This window comes from Lycium barbarum, chromosome 8, assembly GCF_019175385.1.
Source record: "Lycium barbarum isolate Lr01 chromosome 8, ASM1917538v2, whole genome shotgun sequence".
In the NCBI taxonomy this organism is placed as follows: Eukaryota; Viridiplantae; Streptophyta; class Magnoliopsida; order Solanales; family Solanaceae; genus Lycium; species Lycium barbarum.
Genome location: NC_083344.1, coordinates 125,654,675 through 125,668,558, shown reverse-complemented (window position 1 = coordinate 125,668,558; position 13,884 = coordinate 125,654,675). Strand labels below are relative to the sequence as shown.

Genomic DNA, 13,884 nt, shown 5'->3' with positions numbered 1-13,884 from the left:
TTTTTCCTTCAAATTATAATAATATTATTATTATTATTATTTACATTTTCCACCTTTTTTACGGAGAATAGTAAATGGCAAGTGGGACCTTTTGAAAGGAAGAGATTAGTGTACTCTTTAAGCAAAGTTTAATTGAATGGATATAATAAAAAAAGAGTCAAAACCCAAAGAGTGCACCTTGTTCTTTTACTTTAAAATAGTGAGTAGTATAGTAATTTTTTGAGTGTGTTTCAAAATTGACTCATCAAAACACATGAATGCAGCTAAGCACTAACGTAATTGGAGGAGAATGCGCAATAGAACAATGATCACATTAATCCCCATAACTTACCCATTCAGCTTAACCTAACCTACCACCTAACCCACTACCCCCATCCCCATATCCTAATTGTTGTCTCACAAAAACAAATATTCATTACACTACCCAATCAACACATTACAAGTGTCTTTATATGAATTATTATAACTTAATGAAATGTAATACTCCTTCCGTTTCAATTTGATTGCCTGGTTTTGACTTTGTACGGAATTTAAGAAAGTGAAAGAATTTTGAATCTTGATTCTTAATTAAAGAAATGTAGGATGTAGCAAAACGACTTTTAATCTTGTGCTCTTAAATATGTCATGTGAAAAGGTAAAATTAAAGCGTTGCCAAAAAAGAAAAGGAACATTCTTTTTTAAACGAACTTAAAAAAAGAAATAAGACAAACAAATTGAAACGGAGAGATTAAATAATCCGTAAAATTAGTCGCGCGCAAATTAACCAGGGCACTATCATTATAAATAAATGAAAAGATTCTTTTTCTACTTCAAATTAACTCTCACCTCAAACCACAATTTTCTAGCCACGTGTCCTCCCCCACCACCCAATTACTCCCCATAACCAAATTTCCTGGCTTCCCTTCATTTGCTGGGCTACCCCAAAAAATAAAACAAAAGGCTTTTAACTAATTTCCTCCTCTTTTTTGCCTCTTCCAGCCTGTTCTTTTCATATTTCTTTATTATCTTCTTCTAATCATTTGCCACCTTTTTTTCATTATTAAATGCCCTTTAAATTTTTGTCTCCTTCCTCTGTTCCTTCCCCTTCAGCCCTTACTCTATTTATTTATATTCTCCTTTCATCCCAATTTCCTCATTTCCTTTCCAAAATTCCATACCCAAAAAAATTCTACAAGTTATTATTTCTCGATATCGAAGAGTAATCGAGATAATTATGGCAGAAGAGCATGGATGTGAAGCACCAGAAGGACATATATTATGTGCAAACAATTGTGGTTTTTTTGGTAGTCCAACAACCTTAAATTTCTGTTCCAAATGTTACCATGAAGTTTATCTAAAAGGAAGTCAACAACAACAACAATCACAACAAAAACCCTTTTCGAAACCGGTATTGGTTTTTCCAGAACCGGTTAAAATAGAGGAAAAACCGGTAGTTTTGGAGGTAATTGAACCGGTGCCGGTTCAACCGAACCGGTGTTCGGTTTGTAGAAAGAAGGTTGGGTTGACCGGGTTTAAGTGTAGATGTGGGACCACTTTTTGTGGGACCCATAGGTATCCCGAGATTCACGGCTGTTCGTTTGATTTTAAATCTATGGGAAGAGAAGCTATAGCTAAAGCTAATCCGTTGATTAAAGCTGAGAAATTGGACAAGATTTAATCACAGCCGTTGGATTTAGATCGTCGGTAATTGATGATGGATATCATTGCGAATTATTTGATCATGGGGGCTGAATTGAAAAGAGATAAAATCTTTGGGGTGTTCTTCCATTGTTGACCAAAAATGTGAATTAATTAGTGTATATTTCTTTTCTTTTTTTTTATATATTTTTATCTTTTGCTTGGAAATAATTAATGGTTTGGCTTTGTTTTGTAGATTTAACTTTACTGTCTTTGGAATTTGGATGTTCTCCATTGAGGTTATCACCATGCATTATTTGGTTAAATAAAGACAGATGATGGAATTTATACAAATTTTACTAGTTAAATTTCAAATTTCACCTATTTTTTTTTTTTTTATTGAAAGGGAAGGAGGTCTGCATTGGCAGCTTAAAAGTGTGAGTTGTCTCCACCTCTTTTAAATTTCTTTTTTTTATCCTTGTCTAATAGGAGTAAATGATAGTATGAACTAATTTCTAAAGTCTTTCAATACTTCTTTACTATGTCTAGGATAATTTAGTTTTAATGTTATTAAGTAATTTTCCATGAATATGTCAAAATCTCAAAATTTGTGAATCGGTGGGAGTAACCGAGTGGTGTAACTAATTGATGTGTGATTGGAAAGAATCGTCAAAATTGGAACTTTGGCACCATGCATGCCAAGAAATCCTTTAAAGCTGCGTGCAAAATGATGACCATTTTAAGTTTTTAACCATCATAAACAATCCTTCCAATTGGTATTTTTTGCATTTTAATTTGTAAACATGACAATCAAGTGATTCAATTCAAATAAAGGTCAACATTACTCACTCGCATCATCAAAATATAAGAATTAAAGTCCTCCATCTATCTCAACTTACGTGGCAATTTTAATATTAATAATATATGCTATTTTTATATAATGTATAAATATGATTTATTTTAAAAAAACTAAAAAAATCTGTATCTAAATTCACATTGTTAATCAAGTCCGTTGGCCCTCAAACTCTGAACCGTTCACATAATTAAGTGAAACAGAGAGAGTACGTAACTACTACTCAATCAACCTAATTAATCTAAATATTGGTATAATGTTTCGGTAGATTACTCCTTTTCGATAAATTTTTGTTACATAACAGGACGACAGGGCTGGGAAAAGGAAAAAGGGAATATTATACTAGTGATAGAGTTTAATCCTTCACCCTAAATGTGGAAGATAAGAAGCTCACCAAGTAAGCTAACTCTCAACTCCGCGGTAAATTATTTATCCTGCACATTAGGGTATTTGCTTTCAATTTTACCATAGAGACATGCTAAAAGGTTCTTTATTTATTTTTATTAACAATATTGAGTATTGAATAGTACGAGCAGTAACAATTTATGGTGTCGACATATGCATGACATACTTATGACATATGTCCTTATCCTTTGCCACGAAGAAAATACAAGGGTTTAAGATAAAACCTTCCGCAAGTGGTCATATGCTAGTTTGAGGTGAACACTTCCTCTTCCATGTGACAACGAAAAAAGATAATTGGTATATTCAAATGGTGGATGAATGAAAATGACTTGTGTTGGTTTTTGTTGGCATCCATCAATTGGCAGTATATTTATTTATGGCTTTCTCAATAAGTTCTATTTGTTGATAACCTTATGTGGTTCATCTTTTGTGGCTAAGAATAAAGAGGCGCTAACACAATACGTAGTCTCCTCTTTTACATACCTTAGGAGTTAGGTGCAGTGTTTCATATCTTATAAAGTTCCTTCTTTTATATAGCTTAATTAATCTCGCTCACCATTCACGAACTCACTCCACCCACAAAGAATTTAAAGAAAAAAGGAAAAGAAAACTCTGAATTGATTTCTCATAGTTACTCAACTAATAGTTATTATCTTAGAAAGTCATTTTCTTAATTTAAAAAATTGGGATTTAAAAAAAAAGATGACTATCTTTGATAATAACAATAAGTGATTATCTGAACCTAGAAAACTCTGCTATAAGAAGGAAATATTAGGACGCGACAGAACTGAAGCAAGAATAAGTTAGTGTTTGAACATAGATTGGTTGAAATTTGATTTTTTTTTTTATATATACTGAGATGATATCACGGAGGAAGGATTGGGGCGAGGGGTTACTCGGGTAATAAGTTTGCGCCGGACTGAATAGAAACGAAATTGATTCTTGTGTATTTATTTTGTCTCCAGTGGACATTTGGTGTTGTTTTCTCATAGGGATATTGCCCCGTCTTTAATGGCAAGCCCAAGTTACAGAGGATGGCCCAAGAACAATGAAAATACTCGGGCCAATTCAAACCAATGACCAAGAAATGAAATACACTGCAGGGTCTTAAACGGATGCACCTAACTATGAGGGAACGTAACGTTCTTTCTTCTTCCAATTTATGGATACCCATTGATTATTTGTTGAATAAATTTTCAATTCTATGTGACTTCTTGTTGGAAGAAGTCAAGTCTGAAATCTAATACTAATAGTAACTCTTCATGTTATGAATATGGGTAATGACCCACTCACTCTTAGGCGCAGTAATAGGCCAAAAGCTGCACCCAAGTATTTGGAGGAATACTCCACTAAAGTCTAAAGGGACCAGCAAGGGAACAAATTTGTCAGACCAGCCAAAAGTTGTTACACAGGCCACGATATAGAATTCCTCTCCAAGCAATAGAATAGCCTATAAATAGAAGAGAGCTACAATGTTATCGGACATGCATATTCTGAGAGTTGTTTTCTTTTCTTAGTTTTCTTTCCTTTCAGTTGTTTCCTTAGTTTTAATGGTTGTAATTTCTCTTTTCTTAGCAAGTTTCTGATTCCCTAAAAGCTTGTATTACCTATCTGTTTATCAATACAAGTTAGTTCATATCACTTCATTACTTCATTTTGATTCTTTAACCCATAGTTTTTTTTCTTTGCTAAACCAAATGGATTCTTTGTTATCGCGACACCAAGGATGTTCACAAAAGTTTGTAGCTTAACAATTTGTAGTATTACTTATCGCAAATATTTTTTATATTATGATCTCTGCATAGGCCATATACTAATCAAAAACCCTGATGAGTGCTTACGGGCAAGACACGAGCGAAATTCTTGTGACATACTATTAAGACTTACAGTTTAATAGTATTGGTGAGAGTCTCTCACATAATAGGTGTGAGTTCAATTCTTACCGCCTTCTTAACTTCTTACTCTATAATCATGACATGTAACAGAAACAAAATATAAGTAAAAAGTTTTTGTGACGAAACAAAATATAAGTAAAAAGCTTTTGTGACGTGGCTCTGACGTATCATGCTGCTTCCTATGTCCATTGTTTATTATTTTATTATTATTAAGAAATGTGTGATAAAAATCTTCTGCACTTCATTTCCGCTGTGGTTGTTAGCTCTACTTTTGCTGACCTTTCTTTGCTGAATTAGGTGGAAGCAACAATCTATTTTGTGACCTGATTCACATACACATCTCTATGTCTCTGTGTTATTTTAAAATTTAATAGTTACAACTTATTGACATTAATTAGAGGTTGCCATTAATCATATGCAATATGATAGAAAACAATACTTAACCTAATTCTAAGTTCAAATTTTCAGGGGAACAAACAAGGTGGAAGATTAATACAAATAAAGTCCGATATAAGAAGGTCAATATTGTTGTTCAATCTGAGGAAAAAACACAATTAGTAGCTAACTTTCATTACTACAATACTTTAATATAATAGCTCATGGCACAACACACACAATATCAAACAAACAAAGCAAGAAATCTGCTGCAATGACGGTTTTATTAAGAAATACTTTTTTAATTAATTCCATCCACCCGTGCTTTCGCCTCTTGTGGTGGTGGGGGGTTTGACATTAACCCCTACCTTGTATATTATAGAAAAGCAAATAAATACAAAGAAGGGGAACATTATAAACAACGTGTAATCTTTCATGACAAAACCTAATATTACCAAAAAATTCGAAGAATGACCTCGTATAACTAGCTGAAATGTACCAATGATGTAAAAAGTATTTATATTATTAGTATATATAAATTAAATTCATGTATATTTTATGGAGAGATAATATCATTTGCTTTTTTTATCAGTATGTATAAATGTACCAATGAACAGTAATAGTATCATTTGCTATTTTTGATAAATAAAAGGGCTTATGATTAAATTCATGTAAATATTTTTTTTACACGATTGATGAATTTTGATATGTGGTAGCAGGTTAGTTACCATTTTAATTTATCAGATTATCAGTATGTTTAACAAGAAACAGGTATATAATTACTCAATAAATGATTTGTTTGTATAGATTGTTTTTCCCATTAGTACATAGAACTTCAAGCTAAATAAAATACTACCAGTACTAGTTAGACGTTGAATAATATTATAGTGCCTTGTTAACTTGTAGGAGATGCTAAAACAACAACTAATTAAGATGCATTAAGAAATACGTAAATAACTACCAAATATCTAAGTTTCTCAGATAGCTGAAGATTTGTTGAAGAGCGTTCTGCCACTTAACCAACCAAATTAATTTAGGGCTTAATTTAATCCAACTAAACACACACCATAAATACTTGTGCTCCATATTCTGATTTTCAGTGTGCTCCGAGGCCACAACATAACACACAAAGATAAGTATGGCTCTAGTACTCGCCAATCAAGAACTCAAAGAAGAAAGCAAAATTATGATTCATTTGGCAGAAGAACAAGAAGATGATGAAGAAGAAGAGGAGTTATTTGAGATAGATTTGGAGTTGGTGAATAATATGCCACCACCCCATAATAATTGGGAAAGTTATTTTAAAGCAACAACAAGTAGTTGTACTCTTCTCGCAAATTGTTTATTGCCTATTGCTGATGTTTCCAGCGCCATTCCTACCGCAACTAAAGCTTGTGATACCTTCATTTCATGGCCACCAGAACCCCTCGTTTAGCAGCATTTCAATGGTTGCTGAATTTCATTACTACAAAGAACCGAAAACATGACGGATACTAATCAGAGGCGGATCCAAAATTTTAAACTTATCATGTCTAGACCACAACATACTTACTAAGTTCTTGATAAATCATTTATATATATTAAGTGAATTTCTAAGGTTTAATTATTGTGTTCTGCTGAATCCATAGCTTCTATAGTGGGTCCGCCCCCGAAACTAATATGCTAATATTAGTTTTCATTAATTACTCAACTATTATATCAATCTTACTTTCTTCTCTTTAGCAGGAGTTCTTTATAATTTACATACACTATAGAATTAATATCTAAACTCATTGTAACATATGTTTCAGCACTCCAAGTTTTGGCAGTGCAAAATGAAGTAAATGGATCACTAGCCTAAAAAGAACAAAACATTTTTACTTTTGTGTGGGCCCAGTTACACATTTGGCCGGTACTAGCCAAATATACAATAAATATACGCTAGTATGTATCGAAAATGTATATTATAAATTAATATATGTATTATTTTGATGGGCGGCTATGTATGTCAATTTTTGAGCAGCTAAGTAGTACTGACACTTCACTAATCCTTCTAGACTCTTCCTTTTACGAATTGGGCTAAGCTAAACAGTAGAAAAGCCTGGTCCAACTCTATTAAGCCCATTAATTCATGCAGATGGGCTTTCAATCTGATCCAATTGGCAATGAACTTACCAAGATCACCTCCATTTGTTTCATATCCCAAAATTGATAAGCTTTACTCTTATTATTTTGGGGTGGCAGATCCGGTAAAATTCAAAAAGAGAAAAACATATGCTGCATCTGCATGCACGTTCTAAGATAAGACTAAAGAGTCTTTTTGAGTTGGTTGATTAAAAGTAACAGACAAACATTAAATGTTAGAATATTACTTTTAGATGGTTTAGATTATTTTTACAGTAAATAATCATGTACTTAAATAAAATGGTTTAAATTAATAATAAACAGTTGATTTGTTTGATAAGGGTCTCAAAATGTCGTGTCTTAAAATGTATTCCCTCATTTATGTGATATTTTCGCTTCTCGAGATTCAAATTGTGTGAATCGAACATTTTAAAATGTATTTTTCATTATATTGACATGGAAAAAATTATAACTTATAAATTATACTCCCTCTGTTTCAATTTATGTGAACTTATTTTCTTTTTAGTCCGTGCCAAAATGAATGACCTCTTTTCTAATTTGAAAACAAATTCACTTTATGAAATGATTTACAGCTACACAAATATTCAAGACTTATTTTGAACCACAAGTTTCAAAAGTCTTCACTCTTTCTTAAATGTCGTGCCCAGTCAAATGGGTTCACATAAATTGAAACGGAGGGAGTAATACTTATCGTTAGTTTTTTGAATATTTAAGTTTTAATATTAAAATGTTGATCTAATCCAATTTAGCATCAAAGATTAGTCAAATTGACTATCAACAAGCGAAAAGTATCACATAAATTACAACCGAGAGAATAATATTTTTCACAGGCACATGTAAACGTGGCAACCGGTTAACGGGTCCGGTTAACCGTGTAAATGTTTACCGGTCCGGTTCCAATATTTTGGAAACCGGAACCGGACCGGTTTAACCAGTGAAATTTTTTTTAAAAAAAAAAAAAAAAAAAAAAGGCAAAGAGCCGTTGGGCCTTAATGGACCGTTGGCAACGGTCCATTTGCAAAAATGGCCGTTGCCAAATGGTCAGTTTTTTAATTTTTGGCCCCCAAATTTTTTTTTTAAACACTTTAACCCATCCCCACCCCTATATAAACCCTTCTTCATTTTCATTTTAATTCACATCAATTCACTCTTCTTCATCTTTCTCTCAAATCTCAATCTCTCAATTATAGTTACTTTGCAATAATTAGCCATAAAGTCTTATTATAGTTTCAATTTTCAATTATTAATTTTGCAATTATAATATTGTTGGTGGAGTTGGTGATTTTGCAACAATCCGAAGTAGCTTTGGTGGATTTGCAATTCTAGCCGCCTTCACTTTGTTGGAAATTAATCTGGAAATTTGGTACCTTCGTTCCAACTCTATCTTTATTTTTCGCAATTTAATTCTAGCAATTTATTTTTCGCAATTTAATTCTAGCAATTTAATTTGTTGTAATTTATTTTCTTGTGATTTAAATTAATTCTATTTAATAATGTCAAAGAGATTAAGACGTGGTGCCGGTAGTAGTAGTCGTACTGTTAGGGGTGCGCTTAATGAGGAAACATTTGTGGAAGAAACACCTAATTTAGGTATTGATGTTGGTGGAAATAATCCACTTTTAGGTCATGAGGCAATGCAACAACATTTTACCGACACTTTTAATGAAGACTTAGATGATGATGATGAAACACAACCCCCCGAAAATCCCATAGGAGATACATGTCCTGCACAATCACATACACAAGACAAACCGCCTAGAACTCGTAAGCCAACAGCTAAAGTTTGGAAATTTATGACTAAGAATAGGGAAAACCAAACAGCTACGTGTACCCTATGTGGACAAGTATTTAGTTTTAAGCAAGGAACTGGTAAGGATGGTGGAACGGGTACACTAAATGGTCATATGAGAACCAAACATATGGATATTTGGGGAGAACAAACGGGTTCAAATGTGGGGGGGATTCAAATGACGATAGACCCACGAACCGGTAGAAATTTTAAGTATGACAAGAAAAAAGAACGCGTAGAAATAGCTAAAATGGTAGCTTATGATTGTTTACCATTTTCCTTTCCCTCGGGTTTGGGGTTTGTTACTTACATTCAACGTTATTATAACCCGTTATTTGAGGGTATTCCTAGAAGTACTTGTAGAGCCGATGTTATAGATTTGTTTAAAAAATATAGATTTTATTTGCGCCATGTATTTAATTCTTTAAATTGTAATGTTTGTCTTACCGCTGATTTGGGTCTTAGTATTAACCATTTAGATTTTTTTGCTATTACATGTCATTGGGTTGATGACAACTGGGTTATGCAAAAAATAATTATAGCTTTTTTATATGACGAAGGAAAAGGTCGTCACGATGGAAAAATTTTAGTCGATTCAATGTCTACTATAATGAGATTTTTTAACATTTATAGAAAAACACTTTGTATTGCTTTAGATAATGCTTCTAATAATACAAAGGCAATTGGTCTTTTAAAAAGAGAAATAAACCCTCCGCTAAGAAATATTTTTCATGTAAGATGTAGTTGTCACATTTTAAATTTAATTGTTAAAGATGGTCTTGTGCATTTTGATGATTCTGTTCAAAAAGTTAGAAATGCTGTTGCGTTTCTTTTTTGTAATGCTAATAGGGGAAGAATTAGAGATTTTAAGAATGCTTGTGTGGAAAATAACCTTAGACCTAGGAAAATTCAAGTAGAAATTGAGACTAGGTGGAACTACACTTACATTATGCTACAACAAGCATATGAGTATAGGATTCCCATACAACAAGTTCACAACAAATATAATACTGATAGTGAGGATTGGTTAACTTTTAGGCATTGGGAAGATGTTAAAGAATGTATTGAACTCTTAGAATTTTTTTATAATGCAACTCTTGCTTTTTCTAGACAATTCTATCCCACGATAACCGGAATTTTAGCCTACTTAGCGGAAATAGCTAGAGTTTTACAAGAGTATAAATATAAACCCGATTATCAAGTGGCTATTTTTGAAATGATAATCAAATTTAAAAAGTATTTTTTTTCCATCCCAACTTTATTTATATTGGGTTCCCTTTTAAATCCTTGTTTAAAAGTGTCTTATACTAAAAATTTGGTTAGTCAAATTTATACATTTTTAGAAATTGAAGAGCGAGTTCAACCATCTTTAGCTGAAGCCGATCTCGCTATTGATGATGAGTTGAGAAAAGTTTTTACTCATTATTCTAGTTTGGAAGAACGTGCTACACCCGTTGCTCCACGCCCTACTACTTCTCAGAGTAGCAAAAAGGGCTTGTCGGGTTTAAAAGTTTTACATTCACAGCCAACTTCTTCTTCTACTGCAAACTTTGATGAATATAACTTTTATTTGATGCAGCCAAATGTGGATATCAAGGAACTGGATGAGTTGGACGTCTTAGCATGGTGGAAGAAGTACAAGGCAAGCTATCCGGTACTTTCAAGAATGGCTCGAGATATCCTTACGGTTCAAGTATCAACCGTGGCTTCGGAGAGCGCATTTAGCCAAGGAAGACAGCAAATTGGAGATCATAGACATTCATTATCCGGCTTTAGCTTGCAAGTACTAGTGTGCATTCGAGATTGGATTAGATCGGAGCGACGCAACCAAAACTCAGAAGCGGAGCAAGGCGAAGAGGAAGAAATTGAAGATTTGATAGCTAGTGGACCGGACCAAATGGAAGACTTTGAAGATATTTCCATGACCGAATATGATGTGGGGGAAATTAACGAAATGGTTCAAAATTGGTGATTTTATTATTCTACTATTTTTGTATAACTCATGTATTATTTGCAAGTTAAAAAAAATACAACTTGCAAATAAATGTTATCCAAGAATGAATAAAATATATGACTCATTGAGCTTTCTTCTATTTACTTGTGTTCATATTTTTACTTTTATTAAGTTAGGAATATACCTAAAATATACTAAGAATATACTTATAAGTATATTAAGCTATATAGTATACTTAAACATATATATATAAGTAAGTATATATAGTATATAGTACATATATATATATAAGTATATATAGTATATATAGTATATATATTAAGTTATACACATATATAAGTATATATAGTATATAAATATATATAGTATATATATTAAGTATATATAGTATATATAGTATATATGTAAGTATATGTAAGTTATACATATATATGTATACGAAAAACACTATTCTGTATTGCTGACTTGCTGTTAGGCTGTTAGTCAGTAAATATTTAAACTTTAATTATAAAGTTGTATAGCATATGTAAATATACCTACAATATACAAATAAATACTATAATATATATATATATATAATACAAAAAATAAAAACAAAAAGATTTTAAGCACTCCAAACCGGACCGGTTCCGGTTTGGAGTTTAAAACCGGTTAAGCGGTTCCGGTTTTTTAACCGGAACCGGCCGGTTCCCTAACCGGTTCCGGTTGGAACCGGTTGCCACCTCTAGGCACATGTAACAATACAGTATCCTTTATGATGGAGCTAGGAAACACTCATGAGTACTCGAACGTCAAAAGATTAATTTCTATAAAAAGCCAAAACTGCTTCTTATCAATTTGTCAAAAATGTGTATGATGAATTCGTGGATAATTCAATGGTTAAGATGTCATAATTTATTTAATCTATATTATTGCGGGTTCAATTTATTAGCCATCCAAAATCCAGTGAAATCTTCCTCTTTGCTCCTTCACAATCTATATTTAAAAATTGAAATCTTCCTCTTTTCTCGTTAACAATCTATATTTAAAAATAACAATCAAACAACATAGTACATAACTGGTAATTCGTCTAAAAGTTTTCAAAGCTCAAGCAAAGCAGATTGGTTTTCAGAACAAAAATGGTTTTCACAACTAAAATGGTTTTTGCAAAAATGGTTTTCACAACTTGCCGTTCATAATAGTCATCTTGACAATAAGTAAAAGCCTGACTGATGTACAGTCGTAGAGAAATTTCTCCCCATAAAAGTAGTAATAATAATCATAAAAGACAAATTAATGAGTCATCAAAATTCAAAGATATACCTTATAGCCTTTAATGGAAAGGCTAGACTTGACTGGTACGTCGTACAAATAAGGAAGGAATCTCTTACAACTTTGGCATTATTTTGCATGGACTGAGGGGGTACAAATAAGGAAGGAACCTATTTTGGTGCCGCTCCGATATTTTCAAAAGTTCAATTCTGTTTATTCGATAATTGAAAGTAGATATTAAATACTGAACTTTCAATGTTTGATCCGGTACATTAAATCAAATTTGGTTATGGTAACTCGGTAACTACTATTGAAGAAGAGATATTTTGATAAGATATGTTTATAATTTGTCTAATAATTGACATGTTATCTATGTCCACCCCTATTAGGGGCGGATGCACCTTAGACACTGCTTCGTTGGATACTTTTACTAATTATATTATGAATATTGTTAAAACATATATATAAAATTTGTATGTATGTAGTAACATGCAGGGGCGGAGCTAGTAAAGTGCCAGGAGGTTCATCTGAACCTCCTTCGGCCAAAAATTACACTGTATATACAAGATTAAAATTATAATTATATACAAGATAACATATATATAGTAGATGTTGAATACTCTTGGCTATTTCGTGTGTTTACTTCTTTATAATTTTGACCCCCTTAATAAAAATCCTGGCTCCACCTCTGATAACATGGCGGCAGATCCGGTAGTACCAAAACAAGAAGTCAAGACAACCTAGTAGAGGCAGAGTTACAAGCTTTAGTCTACGAGTTCGACGGAATTCATTAGCTTTGGTCCATATATTTGGATGTATAATGTATTGGTGTTTAAAAACTCACTTAATATGTATAAATAATTTGTCTAAAACTTATGAACTCAAAATTTTAATTTCATCCCTGCAACCTGGTAGGCTAACGTTGTTTTTGATTGCTAAAGGTCGGGTGTTCAAGTCTTCCTGAATTTGCTTTTGCAGTTTTTTAAACCTAACCTAATAAGCTATTTCTCAAAAAAATAATTAGTCGTGGAGTTTCGAACCAATCCAAGCTCTAAGCCAAAAACTCATTTAAACGGGCAATTGAGCAATAATATATTTATTGAGCAAAGTAATAGTAATGAGTCATTTCAATTTTATTTAGCATGATAAGTAACACCCAATACGAATAATTTCTAGCTATGAAAACTTGTCAAAGAAAGTTATTGTAATTAATGAAAACTTGTCAAAGAAAGTGACACACTTTTTGGCCAAACAAGGAATTAAGAATGCAACAGTTAATAAACAACTCTTTTTGTCTGATCCATCACCATGGTTGCACCAACAAATAGGTAAAGCCAAATAAAGAAGAGCATTATATCACTAAAAAAAAATCTCTTCTTATGTAAGTCATAATCTAGCTAAACTTGGTAACTTTTAGAGTGAGTTAGAGTTCCATATATGCACATTGGCTGGGAAATAGATTGGTGGTCTATTTATATGAACTCGGACAATTCTTCCTTCATGAGCTAACTTTTGGGATTGATTTAGGTTCAAGTGTTATATTTTTACATTTTATCAGAGTCAAGTCCATCCGTATTTGGGTTGCCGAACGCTCCAGTTGGCTTGGGCGTGAAGGGAGTGT

At 32.6% G+C, this 13,884-nt stretch overlaps 1 protein-coding gene across 1 annotated transcript; it reads left to right on the top strand.

Annotated features, from left to right (window-relative positions):
- Positions 1-999: 999 nt before the first annotated feature.
- On the top strand, positions 1,000-1,992 carry LOC132607180 (zinc finger A20 and AN1 domain-containing stress-associated protein 4-like). The gene has a single exon (XM_060321032.1). It carries the CDS (start codon positions 1,214-1,216, stop codon positions 1,655-1,657), a length of 444 nt encoding a protein of 147 aa, XP_060177015.1. The 5' UTR covers positions 1,000-1,213; the 3' UTR covers positions 1,658-1,992.
- The last annotated feature ends 11,892 nt before the right edge of the window (positions 1,993-13,884 follow it).